Raw genomic sequence first — 21907 nt, forward strand, 5'->3', positions numbered from 1 at the left:
TTCAATATTCTGTAAAATTATGCCAATCTCGTTAATCTGTTTTATATTGGTATGATTCCCCGGATAAGATGTGTATTTTCCCATCCCCAGCTTTTTAGTAGTAATTTTTATTTTTGGCTGTTTTCTGTCCCGTAGCTAAAAAGAATATAAAAATAAAAAAGTAATTTCCTGGTTTTCAACGTCAACCATAAACCATAATATTGTACTCTTTTATTGACCCGTCCTCCTGTCGACGCAAATATTCATCTGGCAACGTTGTAACAATCGATCCCATCTGTCAGTATCGGATTTGTTATGGTGTTGCAATCATTATGAAAATGTACTTTCCAAAATATGCCACAAACTTAAAAATTGCCAGTGATTTTCCTTAATAACAAGCGACAGATTAGTGACTCGATTACATCCACAAGCGAACTGCACCTGAGGTACTTGATTTAAAACCGATGAAATTCCGTTATGTCTATTCCCGTCCTTTGTCCCAGTTCAATTCTCAAGGAAACAAGTTTTAATTTTAGGTCTACGGAGCCCGAGTGATGTTTAGACATTTACTTTACATGTCCGGACTAAGCTCTAGCTGCAATAGAGACTGTTCTGGACGGGGAGAGTGTTGGAATGGCACCTGTATGTGCAATATCAGGTTTACGGGGGAGCTCTGTGATGACCCCAACTTACCTTACCACACTGGAATTGGTGGAGTGTTTTTCTTTATAGGTTTGATTTTTTGTTTATTTTTGATATTAAGTTATTTTTGTTGTTTTTATAGCTTTGGTATGTGCTGTACAGCTGATTATGTGTTGCATCTCAGAATATCAGAGATTGAAGGCCCCCACATTTTTCAAGGCATGCAAAATCACCACTCAAAAAATGATTTATTTGGTTATTTTCCTGGCCAGTTTGATTCGAGGGGCCTATTTTATTTTCCCGGTAAGTACATGTGATTTTTTGATTAATTTGTTTTCTTTTTATGGCCTTGTATTGTCTCTGATAAAGACTGATGTAAATAAAGATTATAAGTGCAAAACTTTAAGTGCACATGTACTTAGATTATCTATTAGTAATGTTAGTGCATTGTTCAATTACTAGTTAATATTGTATAAAGAAAATGCTGGTGATGACCTCATTCGCCACATGATACTTTAATTATACAGTTATGACAATTGTTTTGTTAAGGGCATAAATTTAATTTTTCCTACCAAAACAGTTTTATTACATCAATTATTCATTAGGTTTGTTTTGCGTCAGATTTAGTCTTTATTGGTATTCAAAGTTTTTTTCTTAATTAACTATTTTATAATTAATGAAGCAATTATTCAGGGCATAATGATGTAATATATAGCTTGGAAAAAAATTTAATAGGCACTTTGATTACAATTTTAAGAATTGAGACTTATTTACTTGGAAATTAAATATATAGCAATATATTTCTTTAGTATGCCCTAATTAGGGTGTTAGGTATGTATGTGGCAAAACTTGAAGAGGTGTGTTCTTCAGGTGCTTTTAATATGAAAAAGTACTCATTCATAGAACAATTTATCCCTCTAAAGAATTACAAAACTTTTAATTTTCTGTCTTAGTTTTTTCAGAATTTTGCCTTTTGAAAAACAAATTCTTAGGAAATTTAAAATTAGGGGGTTAAAGTTGTAATATGAGCTTTTTGTGTCCTTATATCACTGTGATATTTTAAGAGATGCTTTTTATGAACAGTACATTCCATCTGTATCCAAAGTGATCCAAAGTATTTTTAGTAATTTATTCAAAGTAAGAGATGCATTTCTAAAATGACCTATAAGAAGGTTGACTAGGATATTAAGGACACAGCAAATATGTTTGCTCAATGCTTTTCAATGACATACTCAGATGAACAGCTCAATAGTATGAGCTTATACCTTTTTTTTATTTTGAAAATTCAATTAATTTCAGTACTGTATCTTTGTCTATAGCAGCGGTATATGATGTTATTGCTTTCTCTAAGAATAGGATGTATTCTGGACTAGATAGAATCCCACCATTTTTGGAAACAATGCTTGTATACAATTGCAAGACCAATATATATTATTTTTAATTCATCTCGTAGTTCAAGTTGTTTTTCTGCCTTAAGGAAAAAAAAATATTTTTTTTCCCAGAAGGAATAGAAGTGATATATATAATATAGAAATTATACAACTCAAACCGGAAGGACCAACTATTGCACTATATGTAACCAATCAGAGTTACCAAAATTGATTTCTTATTAAGAGATTAAGGTCCAGTTCAAGAACTGTTTTTAATCTGGAACAATTTGGACTTATAAAGAGCAGATCTAGTAATGTCAATTTGATTTTGTATGTTATTCACATCAGAATAAATTGTTTTTGTGTTTTATAATAAAATCTATGATTCACTATTCAAATGTAATGTTTATGTAGAATAGGATTTCACTTTTTGCCACGCAGATGGCCGGATCCGAAAATTGATTATGATATTGACTAACTCAATCCAAAGAGGTTAAGCATAAAATTAATAAAAGTTGTAAGTAAAAGCTTCAGTTTTAAATTATTTTGCTTCTTACAAGCAAGACTACCAGACTATCTAAAGAAGGTTTTCTTATATCTGTTGTATATAAAAAGGGTATCGGCAGGATCTTTGCAATTTTTTTGTTGGCCGTAATTTCAAAGTTTATTGACACAACTATGACATTAAAAGTGCTTAGTTTTTTTGGGGACAGTGGCAGTTTTTTGACAAGTCAGTTTGGGTTCTCTGATAGCAGGAGTGCAATTACTGTTTTGTGGCCTTTTTAAAGTGTTCTTCTGTTTTGACTCTCAGCTCTTGACATGAAATTTGACAAATTTTCAAAAGGGAGCTTAGAAGTATTAAAATTGTATCTATCTGACACAGAGAGTCATATATACATACAGGAGCACTACAAGGTTCAATCTTGGGCCTATTCTTTTCCTCATATACATAAGCAACCTGCCTTCACAGATCTTTGCAGATGACTCCACCACATGTCTGTCAGCAAGCAGTAGAGAGGTTGAGGGTTGTACAGGCAAGTCCTGAGGGCTTGGTTTGATATAAATAGGCTGTTGCTGAATGGTGAGAAAACTAAGACTGAGTTCAACAACTAGGATGAAATTCTTGATTGTTGCCCTCAGGAATATGGAAAATGTTAATGTATATCAATACTCTCAAGTAAGACTCTCATATTGATGAACTTAGAAAAAAGTGAAGAGGCTTCCTGTCTGCCCTCTGTACTCTTTCAGAATGCTTAACTCTTTGTGCATTAAAAACTGCATATCATGTCCTCTTCCACTCAAGCATAACATATGCTGTATTGGCTTGCCGCCTCTCACTGGGAGAGTCTTCAGTCTGCAGAGAAAAGCTGGGCTGGGGCATAGCTAGGGTTGAAGATGGGCATTTGTGAATCTTAAATTCGAGACATTGCCATATCAATATATCCTTGTTTCTCTTCTGCACATTATTGCTATGACACTAGAGAGAGAAAACTTATTGTGCCAGCATATCGACGGCTGAAAAGATGTCAACGTGTCCCAAACGGCCTTGGAATTAAATAAAGTTATATTGAACTTTAAGTAGTTTACAATAAGTATCTAACAGTAGTATAATAATTTAAAAACATTTCTTTTACAAAAATAATTAATGGGTAACAATTACAGCATTGGTAACTTAACTATGAGTATGAATGTTAACTTAATATTTAATGATCAGTCATATTTAATGTGTAAAGCTTAGATACATACACTTAACCATTTAATACACAAGTAATTATATAATTTATGTGCATACATCCCCTTGCAAATTTATGTGCTCACTTAAATCCGTACTACGTATTATGTTGCTGAATCGCCAGCGTAATCGATTTATGAATATTGACTGTACTATATCTCTAATCTCTAAGGATCTCTTCAACAGAACTGTTCTGTGAAAGGGTATTTATAATATATTCTCATTTCCTGTATTAAACCTTCTTTTAAGTAGGCTTGGCAGATGAAGCATTCTTACTAACTAAATTTTAATATCTCTGAAGCCAATAAAATGCATCAAAAATTTGATAAGATCAATAGTTTATTGAAAAAAAAATATACAGTGTTTTTTTAGGTAAAATATTGTTTTCAAGGCCCTAGAATCCTACAAAGAACACTTTGTCACATTGGTGGTATGAACGAATATTAATAAACAACGTTGATTTTTCAGGAATCCTTTGAATACGGGTGGTCAAGCAGTTTATTATCCTCCTACTACCCACTTCTAATGTCAAGTGCATCTTTAATTGTTTGCTTTTGGGCGGAGGTAAGTAAAATTTATTTATTTTAAAATTATTCTAATTATATGACGGAAATTAATATAGCAAAACGATATACTTTCTCATTTTTCATTTTTGGGTATTAAATCATTTTTTAACACTTATCTTTTTAAGAAACTCTCATAAAGATCAGATCAACTTAATTTCCAACTCAGATATACTGCCTATATAATATACAGGGTTACTGGTAATTCGACACATTCTTTTGGAGATGTGATAGGGGAGGGGGTAAGAAGTAAATTGAACCCTAATATGTATTATGCAAAAGTTGATAGTTTTCGACATATTAAATTTTTTCTGTTTTTCTTCAAAATGTAGACCTTAGTGGTTTAAAAGGCAGTTTCCAGAAAATCCGCTGTATATTTTTTTAACTTTTTAGGCAAAATACATGCTCAACACAATAGTGTTACGTTTGTAATGGCAAAAGTCCCGCAAATAGTTGTAACCATAGGTAAATTCTTGATGCAAAGTGTAATTTTTTTTTCTTAATTAAAATACTACACTTTCTAGTGGATATTTTTTGAAAAAAAATTATGCTACATTCTTCAAAATTTCCTTAAACTTCCTTATTACCTAAGCTAGCTCACAGGATACAAATGCTTAAAAGTTAGGTGACATGGTTTTGTATTTTTATTATAAATTGTAAAGTAACGCATTTATCAGTATTTACCTTCACAAATCTTGTTCAAAATGAGAGTCTCTATTGCGAATACAGGCTCGGCAGCGCCTTCTCATTTCAGTCTTTGTTGTTCTAGTTGTTATGGTATTCCTGATCTGCTGGGCAGCGTTGGCTATTCTTTAGATAAAATCTTCCCGGGTAATTATTGGGGTTGCATAAACCAGTGCTTTCATTTGGCTCCATATGCTATAATCAAGCGGGGTTAAGTCAGGGCTTCGTGCTGGCCAAGCTATTGGACCTGACCTACCAATCCAACGATTCGGGAAACGTTCATCCAGGAACTGCCGAACTGACCGCCGAAAATGAGCTGGACAGCCGTTATGTTGAAATGTCATTCGAAATGAAAAGATGAAAACTGGTTTCTCTTGTTAAACGGGGATTTTCTTCGGCCCAAAAATGAAGGTTATGAAAATTTGTAATGCCCTCATGACTAAACTTTGACTCGTCCGTCCACAAAATGTCGGTTAAAAAAGTTCTATTGTCTGCATCAGAATTTATAATAAATCTGCAGAATTCTACCCTTCTTGTCGGGTCCCCTTCTTCCAATCCTTGGACAGGCGTATAATGGTAAGGATGGCTTCCCATTTGCCGAATCGTGGACCAAACTTTCCATTGCGATGATCCTGTTTGCTGCGCTACGGCATTAGTGGATGTGGTTGGATCGTCTTCAAAATGTCTTAATATTTCCTCCTCATCTTCTGCTCGATATACGCGAGGAGCGCCAGCGTCACTTCACGTCTTCTTGGTTTTACGGATCCAGTTTCAGCGATAGCTCGGTAGGTCGAAGCGAAAACACGGACATTTGGAATGCGGCGGTTCGGAAAGCGACGTTGGTATTCTCGGCGAGACTCCGCGGCATTACCATTGCAAAACCCATAAACAAACATAATATCTGCATATTCAGCGTTTGTAAACGTGGCCATAGCGCAGAAACCAATAGAATACCTTCTTTGAAAACATGAGAAAAATAAACTCGAAACTCGTAATTTAACTACTTTCCACAACAATTATTGCTGTCAGACTATCTACACATCAAATTTTTAACAATAAAATTAAAAAAACAAATTGTTGCTATAGTACTTAAATACCATAGAAGTAAATCCCACTTGGCATTTTTCAAGTGCGTTCTTACTATTAATAATAAAAATACAAAATTCTGTTAAAATTTTTGGTAGCATTTATAGCCTATGAGTTAGCTTAGATAATAAAAAAGTTTTACGTAAATTTTGAAGAATGTAGCATAATTTTTTTTCAAAAAATATCCACTAGAAAGTGTAGTATTTTATTTAAGAAAAAAAAATTACACTTTGAATCGAGACTTTACCTATGGTTACAACTATTTGCGGGACTTTTGCCATTACAAACGTAACACTATTGTGTTGAGCATGTATTTTGCCTAAAAAGTTAAAAAAATATACAGCGGATTTTCTGGAAACTGCCTTTTAAACCACTAAGGTCTACATTTTGAAGAAAAACAGAAAAAATTAAATATGTCGTCAACTTTTGCATAATACATATTAGGGTTCAATTTACTTCTTACCCCCTCCCCTATCACATCTCCAAAGGAATGTATCGAATTACCAGTAACCCTGTATATACTTATATATAATAATAATAATAATAATAATTCAATCAATTTTATCAGTAATAACACCAATTTATCTCTTCACAGTTCTACAATACACCTAACAATTATTACTACAAAAGTGTGTTTAAGACAGTAAAACTGATTTTAAACAAACTCCATTATAATTCAGTAATACAGCTGCAGCTGTAAACTAGAAAAAACTGAAGTAAAATTGATTCAATGTTAGAACAGTACCAAGTAATATTACTAAATTTTAACAAAAATTTAATAAGTAAGCTTGCACGTTCCCAAAATACAGGCAACCATACCAAAAATAGATAAATAAGATTTAACTGGATATGAGTAATTTATTTTTGTAAACATACTTGAATCTCATGACTTTCAAGAGAAATTAGCATATATAACAAGTAAATATTGTGATATATGTAAGAGAATGGTTTCGTAAATAGAGTAGTTTTTTTTGTAAAGGAGGAGATAACAAGCTGCTAAATCTTAAGTTCAAGGTGTGAACATTGCTGTAAACTTTATTGTATTGTATAAGTATGATGGACTCTTATTAATTATTATTCTATAAAAGAAGACATCCAAATGAAGCTTATGAGTAACTGGCTCAAACTTTGTTACGCCGAATGCAAATTGCAAGCAAGACCTGTCCTAAGTTATTTAACCCAAGGGCTTCTGACAATTTAAGTTTTAGTTTTTAACTCAATGCCCGTTGATGTGGATACAACCACTTTTAATTTGCATACACCCTCTGAACACATGCAGATACATATTCATGAAACCTTAATTAAGTCTTTATCTAAAACTAACTTTAAGTCTCTAGCTTTCTTTTAACAAATGATAGTTCTGCATAATTTAAATTTCATTTTTAGGATTTTAGGTTTTAATATAAAATAATGTTTTTCTGAGTTTTCACCAGTTGATTAAAATGTGATGGTGAGCTTGACTATATGGTGGTATTCTTGACTACTATTGTAAAGTAATTGTTTGTCATCAGCAAAACTATAGTCAGTGCAGTGTTCAAGTGAACGTGCAAGATACCAATTATACCAGCAAAATAGTAATGAGGATAGCTCAAAGCTAAGTAGAATACCACAAAAAAGCGTTCTCTAATTTTGAACCCCGTTAAATAATTAGCATTTTATTAAATCTATGGCGCTTTGTGACAGTCAGATAGGCAATAATAATAAGTGAGAATCTGGTGAATAATCTTATTGAACGCCCTTGTGTACTCTAAAATTACTAAACTTTATGAGTTTTCTGAATCCATACTGGATACTGTTGAATCACTAAGGTCAATGCTGTACAACATGTTTATATATTTTCTTCTTGTAATTCACTTTAATTCAAATTCTTACAAGAGCCAACTTAATTTTAATCTGTTTCTTGCTTCATGGATCTAAGTTTAAAATTAGACATTTGATTTTATTATAAATGGAAATAAGTTTAAGGTTTAGTGGAGGAATATCTGACTGCCATGGAAAAAGGTTATGATCAGCTAAGCTTAATTTCAAAATCAACATTTATTAAAATAAAAGTCAAATTATTATTCTTATTCTCTACCTACTATAAGCAGCATTGTGTTTTTTTATTACAGCATAATAATGTTTTTTAAGGTTTTCGTTAACTTAAATATGGTATATCACCTTCAAACCTCCATTAAAAGATTAATATTTTTTTGGTAAATTTAATGTTCTCACTGTGCAATAAAATGCTTACTTCTATTGTCTACCATGGCACTAATTTTATAACATAACAATATATCATATTTACCAAAGAATCATTCTAAATATCTTGCTAAAAATTTATGTTTGCTTGTCATAATGTACCCAAAATATGTAGATTATGCATGCAGTTGAAGGTCTGACTTTGACCACAAACTCATTAAATATTATCAGTAATTGAATAATTTTATGTTAAATACATTCATTGGGTTTTCGATTTTTATTATGCATTACATAACATAATTTCATAAAGTACATAAATAGGTAATAAGCACTCACATAAATTTGAATATCTGGTGGGGCTGTTACTACCAAAGTCTAATGTTTCTTGAAATTCTTAACATGCTAATACTTATCGAATTGTATTAAATGAGGGCGAGTTTCTACATTTAGTAAGAATCCATGGTAAATGGTAGCAATATATATCGGAATTCACAGCAATATAATCAAAGGTTTACATACAGGGTGTTCATTTGAAAACTTCCCACCACGGATTTATCGAAAACCACTGTTAAATAAAACGACGAAATACGTCAAAAGGTTTGTCAAGTGGAACAACTTTCTAACCTAAAATTACTTCACCCTCTTTCACCAATTGCCCCCTAGGGTCATCCCCTTCAAAATTTTAAATGGCAAGGGGTATCGAGTAATAGCTTGTCTAAAAGGTCTTTCGAAGTCTTTTATTTTGACGTTTGATTTTTTTAAATCGGTCGATTCGTTTTCGAGAAAATTAGAAAAATCTTTGTTTATCTTAATTTGTTCAGATAGAAAACAAAAACATGAAAATATCAGTTTTTATTTCAATAAGAAGTGTTCAAAATGTTGCCCGTTTTTGGCCAAACAATGATATAGGCGATGTTCAAATTCCTGACGGACATTTTCAAAAACATGTTGTGGGATACTGTCGATGATGCGTTGACGAAGTTCATGCAAACTTTCAGGTTGGGGAGTAAAAACAATAGATTTCAAATGAGCCCATAGAAAAAAGTCTAACGGCGTTATATCACGAGATCTAGCAGGCCATTCTATAGGCCCTCTTCGACCTATCCATTTATCTGGAAACTCGTCATCTAGCCATTGCCGAACAGGAAGAACCTAGTGAGGAGGAGCGCCGTCTTACTGGAAATATATTTCAGCCTCATCAAGCATAGGATGTCCATCATCATCGATTTGGTTTTCAATGGATTCAGTGACAAGCAGACTGATGGTATTTTCCAACATATCCAAATAAATGTCTCCATTTAAATTTCCGTTAATAAATAATGGCCCAATCACTTTATTTCCTACAATGCCTGCCCACACATTAATTTTTTGAGGGTACTGGGTATGCCCTTCTACAAATGCATGAGGATTTTCATTGCTCCAATATCTACAGTTATGCTTATTAACAAATCCATTTAGATAAAATGTGCATTCATCGCTGAAGCAGATATTCTTTACATGAATAGTATTATCACAGCATAAAGAAACCAGCAGTCGCACTCCGCTCGAAAATGTAAGCGAACTAATAGCATCCTTAGCCATGCCGCAGCCATGTTCTCCGGATGCCGAGCTCACTGTTTATCGAACTGTGTTCCTAGGTGTATCGCCTAGTTCAGCGCCGTACTTAGTGACTATTTTGATAGCGTTTTTACAAAGCGTAGCGTTTTTTATAAAAACTTTTGTGATTTTGATTAAAATTACTCAAAGAATGGTCTCTTAAATTTACGGTACATACCTAATTAACTTCCTGCAGGTATTCTTCTATATCGTCGTTGTTAGATGTAGAAATGCGATGTTTATTTTTGTTTAAATATTTTGTTAATGTATGGACTTTATTAATATTAAAAAATAAATATTTGTACTATGTAGGTATTTTTATTTTACAAGATAATAATATCTAAAAAAATGTTTAAGTCCGGCTCTAGCCAAGGCAAAAGCTGCGTCGACCGTAGCGAGTGTCAGCGGCATCCCTACTATAAGCAAATATGCCGCTCCTGCGTTAGTACACATGCACCGAACTCGCTTATTCAAGCCAATGTATTTTTATTGAAGTGCGACTGCTGGTTTCTTTATGCTGTGGTATTATCATTAATCGCTTCAGTCATTTTTTCACAAAATTCAACTCGCCTATCGAAATCGTCTTCGAACTCTTGCAATATTTTCATTTTGAATGGATGAAATTTATGAAGTTTGGTAACTGTGTGAACAGAGCCTAAGAAATATCAGTGGCAGCAACAATTTTGCGTAATGAAGTATTAGGATTTATTCCAAAATGACCCCAAACTTCAACTTGGCGGCTTCATCCAAAATTCGCCGATGATCACGTTTTTTATTTGCAACAGGTCTAGTTTCAGTAAACTTAGTAACAAGGTTCAAAACATACCTATGCGAAGTTATCTTCTCCGGATGTCTGGCGTTAAACGTGACGGCAGTTTGCCGAGCACATTGATTTTGGGCACCATAAATTAGAATAATTTCTCACTTTGCTCACTCGGCTAGTGTGTAAACCATTTTAGAAGTAAAATCTTCAATTCAACAAATAAATTTTCACTATTCCAAGACTGTCACAAATGTAACTGACGGCAAAATAAATTCTTTATTTTCCTTAGCAACTATAAATAACTAAGCAGGTATAACAATAAATACAGTTCGCCCAGGATATCTGTGTTGATGAAAAGAATGCGGAAAAAAAATTCAGGTTGTTTAGTTTTTTCCACGTCTAATCTTCGGAATTGCTGTTTATGTTGGTAGTTTCCTTTTTAAATTATAAACGAATTGTGGATTTGGCAAACCCTAACGGGCAACATTTTGAACACGTATTGAAATTGAAAGAAACTGATATTCTCATGTTTTTGTTTTCTATCTGAACAAATTAAGATAAACAAAGATTTTTCTAATTTTCTCGAAAACGAATCGACCGATTAAAAAAAATCAAACCTCAAAATAAAAGACTTCGAAAGACCTTTTAAACAAGCTATTACTCGATACCCCTTGCCATTTAAAATTTTTAAGGAGATGACCCTGGGGGGCTGACGGTGAAAGGGGGTGAAGTAATTTTAGGTTAGAAAGTTGTCCCCCTTGACAAACCTTTAGACGTATTGCGGCGTTTTTTTTTTTTTAAACAGTGGTTTTCGATAAATCCGTGGTGGGAAGTTTTCAAATGAACACCCTGTATAACAAAAATAGGATCATTCTGAAGGACATTGGTGATCAAGAGGAAAACATGCCTTGTGTCTTTCCTGCAAACGAGAAAAGTGGAAAGATAGATGTGCCAGAATTGGCTATCTGTTTTGTTATTAATGAGCTTCTACGAAAAACTGACTAAGTGAAGTTGTACGTGGAGCCGGAGATTCACCCCAAAAACAGCTTAATTAATGCCCTGCCCTGGGTAAGTTCCATCCTCCCAGTAAGCCAAATACATAAGAAATCTCTAACCCTACTCAAAGAACTGGCCTGAATTTCAAACAATTGAGCCATATTTAAGCCATGATCTAACAATCCTATAAAAGAGATGCTTAATTGCTGAAAGAGCATTAATAGGCGGCAACTCCGTATTACAAAAACCAACATTCTGGAAGCTTCTGAAACAACTTCCACAATTCCAACAAATGTGAGTTTGCTATCAAATATAACGCCAAGATGAAATTTTGGACTTTTTCTCGACTGAAATATTACCAATTGGGATCATTAATCATAATATTCAGCTGTTTTACTTCTATGATACGATACAACGCAACATTTTGTCACATTTAAGCTATGAACCTGCTACAAAAAATCACAGTCATCAATAGTGGCAATACTCTAATATAAAAAAAATCTTCGGTGTAGGCGCCAATCTGTAGCAAGAAATATTGTTTACAAGATCATTAACAAATCAAGGTTAATAAGAAGTGGTCCAACATTAGAAACCTGGGGTATATTAGAAATTGTGTTAGAGCTGTGTCATTTAAATTAATCAATTTCTATAAATTGCGTTCAATCAATAAAATATAATTAGAACAATTTGAATTAAGCATACGATGCAATTTGAATTACGTTTTTTATGATCAACTTGGCCAAAGGTTTAGCTAAAGTCTGTGTAAATAGCCTCTAGTTGACCTCTTTCATTTAAAACTTTGGAAACATAAGAAAAAAAGCAAAGATTGGTTATACAAGATTTCAGATTCAAGACTCAGAAAAGAATCTCTACTGATAAACTGAAAGAGGTTTAGAAAAGTTACAATGAATTGATATAGGTCGATAATTTTCAATTAAGCTGGAATCTCCCTTCTTCCACCTGTCAGAAAACACTCCAGTTTTAAATATCAGATTAAAAATTTGGGACAAAGATGGTAAAAGTATGTCAGCACAATCCTTTACAACAAAACTAGCAGTGCCATTTGAACTAGCAGTGCTTATGGTGATGTGACATCTTAGAAGTAATTAATTGTAGGGGTTGCTTGATGAAATTGGATTCAGAATTTATATTAAAGTCCTGCGGTGGTAAATCCAGCAAGTCGAGGTAAACGCCGTTGAAAAATTCAAGTAAATTCCATAGCCATTTGTTGTAGACCTTGATAGGTACCAAATGCATCACTTATTATAGCATGAATTCTTGATTACATTCACTTGATCTGAATGAATGACCGAAATGTTGAGATTCCGTTGGGCCTATTTAATATATGGACCCCTATTTCTCTCAAAATCATCTATGGCGGTGCCGCTTTAATCTTGGTGAATCGGTTCCGCGTGCTTTCTGGCTTGCTGATTTGATGGTACCTACCTCATAAAGGAAATTTATCATCACCCACTCATTACTGGGCTACCTCAATCCATATTCGTTGCACCTAAGAAGAAATATCTTATTTGTAAAATGTTGTACGAATTACCATGATCTCTACATTAAATGTGAAAATCTTCAAAAGATCTTTTAAGGACAGATTATGGTCATAATTTATCCTGCACAAAATTCATGATTCTCAATTTGGCGGGAAAGCACATTAAATGTAATTTTGGAAAGAATGTATGGATAATCTGATTAAATATTAATAATCTTAACTGTTGTCTGTTAAAATATCAGACCTTTCCTTATTTAGCTCCAGATCACTAAAATGTGAAATCTTTATATGTATACGTAAGACATTAAAAGACATAATAGTCCAATATCCAACTTGACATCTTCATGAGCCAAAAAATGCTGAAAATTTTAAATGCCTTGTACGTAATAAATATTCATACAAACATATGTATGTCACTGTCATTAACTTTGATTCTTTAAAATTGTATCTACAGACCTCTCTCTAGCCGATACTTGCCATCATGCTGACTGCTCGATAGTGATCCATGCAATAATTGCATATTTAAAATCCGAATGGATTAAGGGAAAGTATCATGTGCGAAGTGCCTTATCAGAATCATTTTTGAGAAGGCCATGAAGAACATATAGACTTTTTCCAAACTTCTTAGTAAGAACACTTGCATGTTTTCCCCATTGCAGTTGAGGTCCAAAATAAGACCCAAAAACATAACCTCACTGTCAGTGTGAATATTTACTTCTCTCATTGACATTAAGATTTATTGAGTTTCAGCATCAATAAGAAAAAACTTATTGAAGGCAAACCATTGTTCTGCTCTTGTTTGGGTTTCTTTACATAAGCCGACGACTTCTGTTAGGGATTCGTGGGATGTGGAGATTGTGGTGTCATCCGCGGAAGGGGTATATTTTACAAGGGTTTGATGGTATGAGAGGGATTTATGTAAATAAAATGGGTCCTAAGCTTGAACCTTAAGGAACTTTTACTGAAATCTTCCTTGTTGTCATCAAAACGATCTGACTCCACTATCTGATGTCCATTTTGATGATACAATTCTGGAAGCTGGATACTGCCTGGAAAAAAAACTATTAAAAAAAACAGTTTTTAAAATGATGTCGAAATCTTTACTCAAGTCACAGAATAGAAATGAACTAAATTGAAATGAGGTCTAAAATGGCATGAAGTGGTATTTTTATAATTTTGGAAACCAAATGGACTGCCAGTAAAGAGCTTATTGTACTCAACAAATATTGTGATTTGTAGAACCATGCATTTTCTATGATTTTTGACAGCTGAATTGCTAAACTTGCGGTCTGTCTCAGTGGCGAAGCGTACGAGTAGACAAGGTAGACACTGTCTACCCAAAATTATCCAGTTATTTGTCATTAATTTATCACGTAATTATTTCATGTAATTGTTGAATTAAAATTAAAAAAAAAAATTAACACAGAACGTAGTCGCTATCCTTACTATTATTATATAGTATCTAAACATGATGATTAATCCGAAGGCGCGCTCCGCCTGCCGCACCGATTAAGATAAAAATACAGGGCTGACACCCAATTAATGTATATGAGCCCCAGGAAGACACATTGATATTTTGTCTTCCGAAATTTGGAGCATCTAATCGAACCAAATACGCATCAAGCAGGCTACAGAGGTCCGGCCGCATTCAGCCTATTACGTATGCAAAATTTACTCGCGGAGAAGACATTCGAGCTTTTGTCTATCAAAGTCGACCAGCTATTTTATTATGCTGTTGAGGGTGTTATTGTTTATGGACACGCTTGATCTGGTTGGCCGCAATACATCTTCAGTTTTGTTTTGATGAATCTGCATTTGGTGGGGGCGCGTGCTATAGTAATTTAATAATTAGTATTTTTATTTTTGGGTGTATAGAAAAGGTTTTTTTAGTGGTTATTTATGAACGACTGTTCGATATTGGTAAATTTTATTTTAGTTGTGTTTTTTTGTAAGTAGTAATTATTTTTATCTATCTATCTTTTTATGCTAGTAGTAATTATTTATTTCGTTTTTATATCACTACATAATTTTTCTCTTTGAGTTAATATTTCATGCGCTTTCATTCTGTATTTCATTAAAGTGAATAATATTAAATACACAATTTTTTCTAATTAACGATTTTTATTGTTTGTCTACCCGAAAAAAAAGTTCACGCTTCGCCACTGGTCTGTCTATAATTTTCCAGTAATGCATTCCTTGACGGTTTCAATTAAGCTTACATTTAGCCCATATATGTCACAACTAGGTTTAAAAATCTGTCTGTGGAATTTTCTGCCAGATATGTAGGGCTATATTAGTAAAGAAGCGAATAAATTCATTACATAAAATGTAATTTTTTTTTGTTTGTGTTTTTTTTTTACCTCAAGAAGCATTGATAATTTAACACATCGTTTTTGCTGGGTTTGGATAATTGAGAATAATGCGATTATTATTATTTTTGTTTGCCCCTTATGATTTTGAGGAAAAGCTGCATGGTATGCATCCAATTTATCTGATATAACAGCGGACTCACTATGTTGTAAAATAAAAATCTTTTCTTTTTGGTGATTTTATTTTCAACTTACTGATCCATCTGACAAATAAGTCAAAAAATTTTACAGCATACCGCTATAGAATTAACAATAAAACTATAGTGTCCTACTGGCTTTATATCATGTATTACAAAATTAACAATTTATGAATAAACAATTTTTCGAAGAAATCTCTCAAGCTTTTAAAAAAAACGTTGCACAGTAAAGATAAACTTATTTTATTTAATTGATTAAAACATTTCTACTATTTTTTTATATCTAAACCTGTTGGTGGCAAACCTCCCAATAATTATACTCCATATATATCACAAAAAAACAGTAACTTACATTTCCTAATAATTACTAATACACCATATGAATATAAAAACCGTAATTGTTTTTTCGCCAAAAGAAGAACTTACTCAAGGTTATAAAGTGTATTTGTTGTTCTCTCTGCACCAGTAGTATATTTAGCAAAAATTCCTGCTGTTGTACATTATTAAAAGTGCACAATCAGTGATTAATTTCAGTTTTATAATGAACAATACCCCATTAGTTAAATTGATAAAACGTTTTCTTCGATAGGTTTTCCACTTGCAAGGAATCCGTTACGAAAAACCCCAGTTCATATCAAAGTCATTTCTGGGATTCATCACCTTCAACATAATCTCTTACGGATTACTATTCGCCGAATTTATCACCACTCAACTGGCTGAGCCTCCGGCAGGCGATCCAGGATTCTACAATCACCTTTTTAACGGCTGTTATGCGGTGCTGATGTTCATTGTGGTTATTTTTTTTTTAATTTACGGCGTCGAGGTGTATTTTAAGGTAAGCAAAATAGTTCTTTACTTCGTTAAGTTAAATGTTGATGAGTCTGGGGTTTTAGGTGAGAGGCGGATTTGTATCGAAACCTCTTCAGATTGCCAACACAGCGCAGGAATCTGAACCGCTGAAGAACGTAAACGACTTGAGGCCTCAGATTAATGTGTCTCAACTGCATCAATCCAGAATTGGTAAGAATTTTTCTAGCAATTATATTTGTGATAATTCTACATAGTTACAATCCCAAAAGTTATGTCTAAATTCATTTAAAATTCAGGGGTGTGTTTGAAAAAAAAACGCTCGGACCCGTCAATTTTTATTTCAAGTTGCGCATTTTTGTCGTGAAGTGTGTATATACAGGGTTGCTCAAAAATAAATTACGACCATCAACTTAATTTTTTCAAATGAAAGCACATGTTTTTTATTTAATTTTTGAATTTCGTGTGGAATTCTACGTATGTTTTATGCATCATGTCCTATACCTAAAGACAATAGTTATCGAAAAAAAGACGACCAAACATTATTATTGCAGTGCACCTTACGAGTCACCTTATCTCTGAGAATTTTTATACAGAGCAAAATTCCATTCATTCGTGTTTTTTTATTGTTGGCTGGTGACCATGTATTTTCATAGAAACTGTATGACAGTTGTACGCCAAACAGATATTGTGAAGTGTACGAGCAAAGTTGCGGTTTTCACAATGGTAAAGTTAACGAAACGAGAAAAAATAGAAATTCTGTGCATGGTTGGGTTTGGTGATAGAACACGTACTCGAAGAGAAGCTGCTCAATTATTCAATGAAATCCATCCTGATCGTCTTCCGATATGTCAAGAGGTGGTGAGTAGAATAGAGGCTAAATTTAGAGAATTCGGTCATGTTAGAGATCTGCCGAAATCTGGTCGTCCTGCTCGAGATGAAAATTAACAACTTGACGTTTTGCTTTCTTTGGAAGAAAATCCATGCACTCCTCTGTCGCAGATTGGGGCAAATTTACACATGGCGAAATCTATAATTCACCGAATAGTTAAAAAGTACAAATATCACCCCTACAAAGTTATTCCTGTGCAAGAGTTATTTGATGACGATTTCGATAGGCGAAATGAGCTTTGTGAACGCTTACAAAACATGTGCAATCTAAATAATAACTAAGTAACAAATATTATTTTTTCCGATGAAGCCACGTTCTGTTTAAATGGAAGTGTGAACAGACAAAATTGTCGATATTGGCAATAGAAAATCCGCATTGGATGATGGAGGTAAATATCCAGTACCCTCAAAAACTAAATGTGTGGTGTGGAATAGTACGCGGAAGAGTAATAGGTCCCTTTTTCTTTGAACAGACTTTAACGGGACAAGTGTATCTCGATTTTCTCCAATTTGAATTAGTTCCAGCATTACTAGCTTTATTTCCAAATCCATTTGACCCATACTATCCTGACGAAGAACTAATTTTCCAGCAAGATGGCACTCCTCCGCACTATACTGCCATTGTGCATACATTTTTGGATGAAACCTTTCCCAATCGGTGGATAGGAAGGAGAGGACCCATCGAATGGCCTGCTAGGTCGCCTGACCTAACACCAATGGACTTTTTTTTGTGGGGATGCCTCAAGTCGAAGGTATTTGTTAATAGGCCAAATAATCTAGACGACTTGAAAGAGAGAATTCGCAAAGAAGTGCGCGCCATAACTCCGGAAATGATTGAAAATGTGCAACGAGACTTTATTGATCGCCTTGGATATTGTCAAGCCGTGAATGGCAACCATTTTGAACATTTAACTTAATTTTTGTTCTTTTTTTATTTGTTATATGAATCGTCTTTTTTTCGAGAACTGTTGACTTTAGGTATAGGACATGATGCATGAAACATACGTAGAATTCCACGCGAAATTCAAAGGTGAAATAAGAAAATGTGCTTTCATTTGAAAAAATGAAGTTGATGGTCGTTATTTATTTTTGAGCAACGCTGTATATACAAAATTCACGTACAAAAATGCGCAACTTGAAATAAAAATCGACGGGTCCGAGCCTTTTTTTTTCGAACACACCCCTGAATTTTAAATGAATTTAGACATAACTTTTGGGATGCACTGTATATTTTCAATAATATTTCAAGCGTATAGGACATAACAAGAATATTCTAACCTAATGAGCACCTAGGGCGACTTAACACAGATGCCCCAATCAAAAACCAATTTCTAATCAGTTCCTAAGATAGATATTGAAATATAAATAATTATTTAGGGGACGACCTGGTGCAATATTAAGCCTGATACCAATTACTTTTAGAAATTTAGGTTAGAGGTGACTATTATTTCGGTAGATAAATAAACGATTTTTAATTTTTCACCACCTGTTGTCTTAAAAGGGGACTAAGGTCAACAAAAGCACACTTTCTTTACTAATATACTATGATCCACTTTGTGTTTCGCTGCAAATTAATGTAGATTGAACCAACTTGAAATCTGTTCTTGAGTTAATCCTTCCAAGACCAGTGTCATATGGCAAGGTTTTTTTGAAATTTTATTTGGTTTTGTTTACATTATTTTTTAGGTCTCATGATGTTCACGAGGAGCGAAACACTTGTCACCACTTTGACTAATAAAATTAATTTTTTGAGACCGAGACTTTGTGTTGTTGTTTTTTGATTTATTTATATCAAGATCTCTTTGAGAATATGGACGACTCCTTTCAATTATAATATAGTTAGGTAGTTATAAAAAAGGATAACTCTGAATGTACAAGCTGTTTTTACGGCAACTTATGTGAAAAATGAGTTCTTTTTTACTAAATGGTCGTAAAAAAAGGACGATTTCAAATTTTGGTTTATTTTAAAAGGTATATTTGGAGGAATAATATTTTATTGGAGCCCAATTTTTGTATGGCATCTTTGATACAAAATAAACAAAAAATTCCGCATTGGGGTTGTGATGAGTAACATAAAATTTTTTTTTAATCGTACAAATTAAAATATTTCCTGAAATATAGGGATTATTATTAAAAGGTAATGGTGTTTTTTAGATAACCAATAAGATAGGGAAGATTTTTTGATTTCGGTCACTTTGATTCTATGCCTGTATACTTTATTTTTCCTATTTCCGAGATATTTTTTGTGACTCAGTTGGTACTCATTTACTGAAATCTACTGATTACAGCACATGAACAGAAAAAAATTGTTTATTTATTTATGAAATCATAGACATGTGATATTTATTGTAGGATTGCTCAGTCAAGCTCTGATGCTCATTGTGATAGCCGGCTTCCTATTCTCCGAAACCCTAAGTGAATTCTGGAAAACTAAGGTGCCCATCAACTCAAGAAATCTGCACGATGTCATATTTAGAGTAGTCGAAATCGGTGTAGCTATATGGTAATTATTTCACATTTCCACCTTATCTAAACAACTGAATCCACCTTTTGTCCTTGCCTCAGGTTTCCGGCTGTATTGTGGAATTGCATGCATCCATCAGAATTATGGATTTTGAACCCGAGAAAGCTTTTGGCTAAGTTCGACCAGCAGAAAGGTCCGGAAACCGAACTATCACAAGTCGATGGGAAATCAACGGCCGGTAATAAAAAACTATTTTTAAATGAAATCGAGTGTATTTTTTATATTTTTTTATTAACATTTTAGGATGCGAAGATGACGAAGCTTTCCTGGACAAGCGAGAATGCTGGATTTGTTATGATGGGGACAAATGCGAGCCCCTTATTCAGCCCTGTGACTGTACCGGTGACGTGTCTAGTGTGCATCACGAATGTCTTAGAAGGTAATAAGTTTTATATTATGATGTCATCATCATCAGGCTTTTGTTTGCTTGTTCGAATAGACCATAATTCATTCGATAATTCCATATTAAATAATTAAATAAAGGCGGCTCGTAAATTTCGGAAGAGGTGAAGCGCAGAATCCAAAATGTACTATAAGCCGCAAAAACAACATATTAAATGATATGATGAAAAATAATCTCTAATATTTGAGAAGTACTTACGTACATTTATTTTTACATCTGAGGCAGTATCTATTTACTTTTTGAAGATAAGGTCTATTCTTCGGTCTTTCAAAGCAGCAAATTTATCGATGATATCGCAATGAAATGGTTCTATCCTTTAAGTTCATTTAAAAGTTTCTTTTCAATAGAAATTTTTATCAAGTTAGTAAGCTTGTTGTGTCATTAAGTTCCGCAGATATGGATGACAACCTGAACCCTGAAGTTGACCCTGTTTCTCACATTGAAAAAACCGAAGTTTTATATTTAGATATGCACTAAGCTGGTAACTTTCATTTGAGAATTACAAGTTAAGCTGGAAAGTCAGCTTCAGTTCAGGTCATGGTCAAACCTGAAAGTTTATCTGAAATAAGTCTCTTGAAAGCACATATTTTTACTAATAGGGAGGAGTCTTAAAACATTGAATGGTGTGGTGTCATAGGTGAGGTGTTTGAGTTTACCATCTCTTAGACAATGATGAACCGCTTGGCGGGGGTTGCAACCGCCCTCAAAATCTTAAATAGGAGTGGTGTCAAGTGAGCTTATTTTAAAGGTCTTTTTATTCTAGTTACAACTGCCAAGTTTGAAATTGCTAACTTGAGTTTTCGCAATATGACAGCTTGTCAAAGATTTTGAAACAATACTATTGTTTAATACTTTTAGCGCTAGTTTTTAGAGGTTCTTGATTTACAAAACAAAAGCGCTCGCACTCGTCGATTTTTGATTTTAAAAGAACGATTTTTTGTTTAAATTTTTAACCCCACAACTTCAACCCCTTAGCGGGGGCGACATTCACCCTTGTTGTTTAAATGGGAAGGGGTATGTTGTGATACATCTTTTGAAAGGGCATTCAATTTTCTTTCCAATAGCGCTTTGTTTTAATTTGAGCTACGCATCGCCAAGCTATGGAATTTCAAGCATTTTACTGAATATTTTAGGTGTGTGTAAAAAATTGTTTTTAAACTATCAAAAATCAGTCAACAATCCGACTGTATTTTCAGTAAACAAGTTGATGTGAATTAGTTATTTCTGTGCTTTTCTTTGGATTCGATAAAAATTGTTTCGATAAAAAAGTTATTGAATTATATTTTATAAACAATTAATGTGCAAGACTAATGGCAACTTTGTTTAATGAGCAATATGCAGATAAACACGTACATCATGGTTACGTTCTAGAGTTAGTGGCAAAATTTCGGTAAAATGGTTCGGTGGCAAATAAAAAACGGAATATTGAAGATCCAGTGACAAATAAGGCAGTAGAAGTCGGTGTTCTCGGTGAAGTTAGTATGAACCCTACATTAAGTACCAGAAAACTTTCTGATGTACCGGGAGTCTCGCGGACCACTGTACAAAGAATTCTAAAACATAATAAATGGCACCCATATAAAATTCAACTTCTTCAAGAATTAAATGAAGATGATAACGACCGCCGTTTACAGTTTTGTGAAATAATGTCAAAAACTAATTTCAAATAATCCCAACTATCTT

General features: G+C 33.6%; 1 protein-coding gene across 1 annotated transcript in view; it reads left to right on the forward strand.

Annotated features, from left to right (window-relative positions):
• Nucleotides 1-258: 258 nt before the first annotated feature.
• Nucleotides 259-21907, forward strand: part of LOC126733422 (uncharacterized) — a 28878-nt gene continuing 7229 nt past the window's right edge. The window contains exons 1-9 of the mRNA XM_050436732.1: nt 259-425; nt 516-711; nt 764-924; nt 4192-4287; nt 16189-16434; nt 16493-16619; nt 19650-19800; nt 19863-19999; nt 20065-20200. Of these exons, the coding sequence (XP_050292689.1) occupies nt 534-711; nt 764-924; nt 4192-4287; nt 16189-16434; nt 16493-16619; nt 19650-19800; nt 19863-19999; nt 20065-20200 (1232 nt within the window). The 5' untranslated portion in view covers nt 259-425; nt 516-533. The remainder of the gene's footprint in view (nt 426-515; nt 712-763; nt 925-4191; nt 4288-16188; nt 16435-16492; nt 16620-19649; nt 19801-19862; nt 20000-20064; nt 20201-21907) is intronic.

This window comes from Anthonomus grandis, chromosome 2 (genome assembly GCF_022605725.1).
Source record: "Anthonomus grandis grandis chromosome 2, icAntGran1.3, whole genome shotgun sequence".
NCBI classification, from domain to species: domain Eukaryota; kingdom Metazoa; phylum Arthropoda; class Insecta; order Coleoptera; family Curculionidae; genus Anthonomus; species Anthonomus grandis.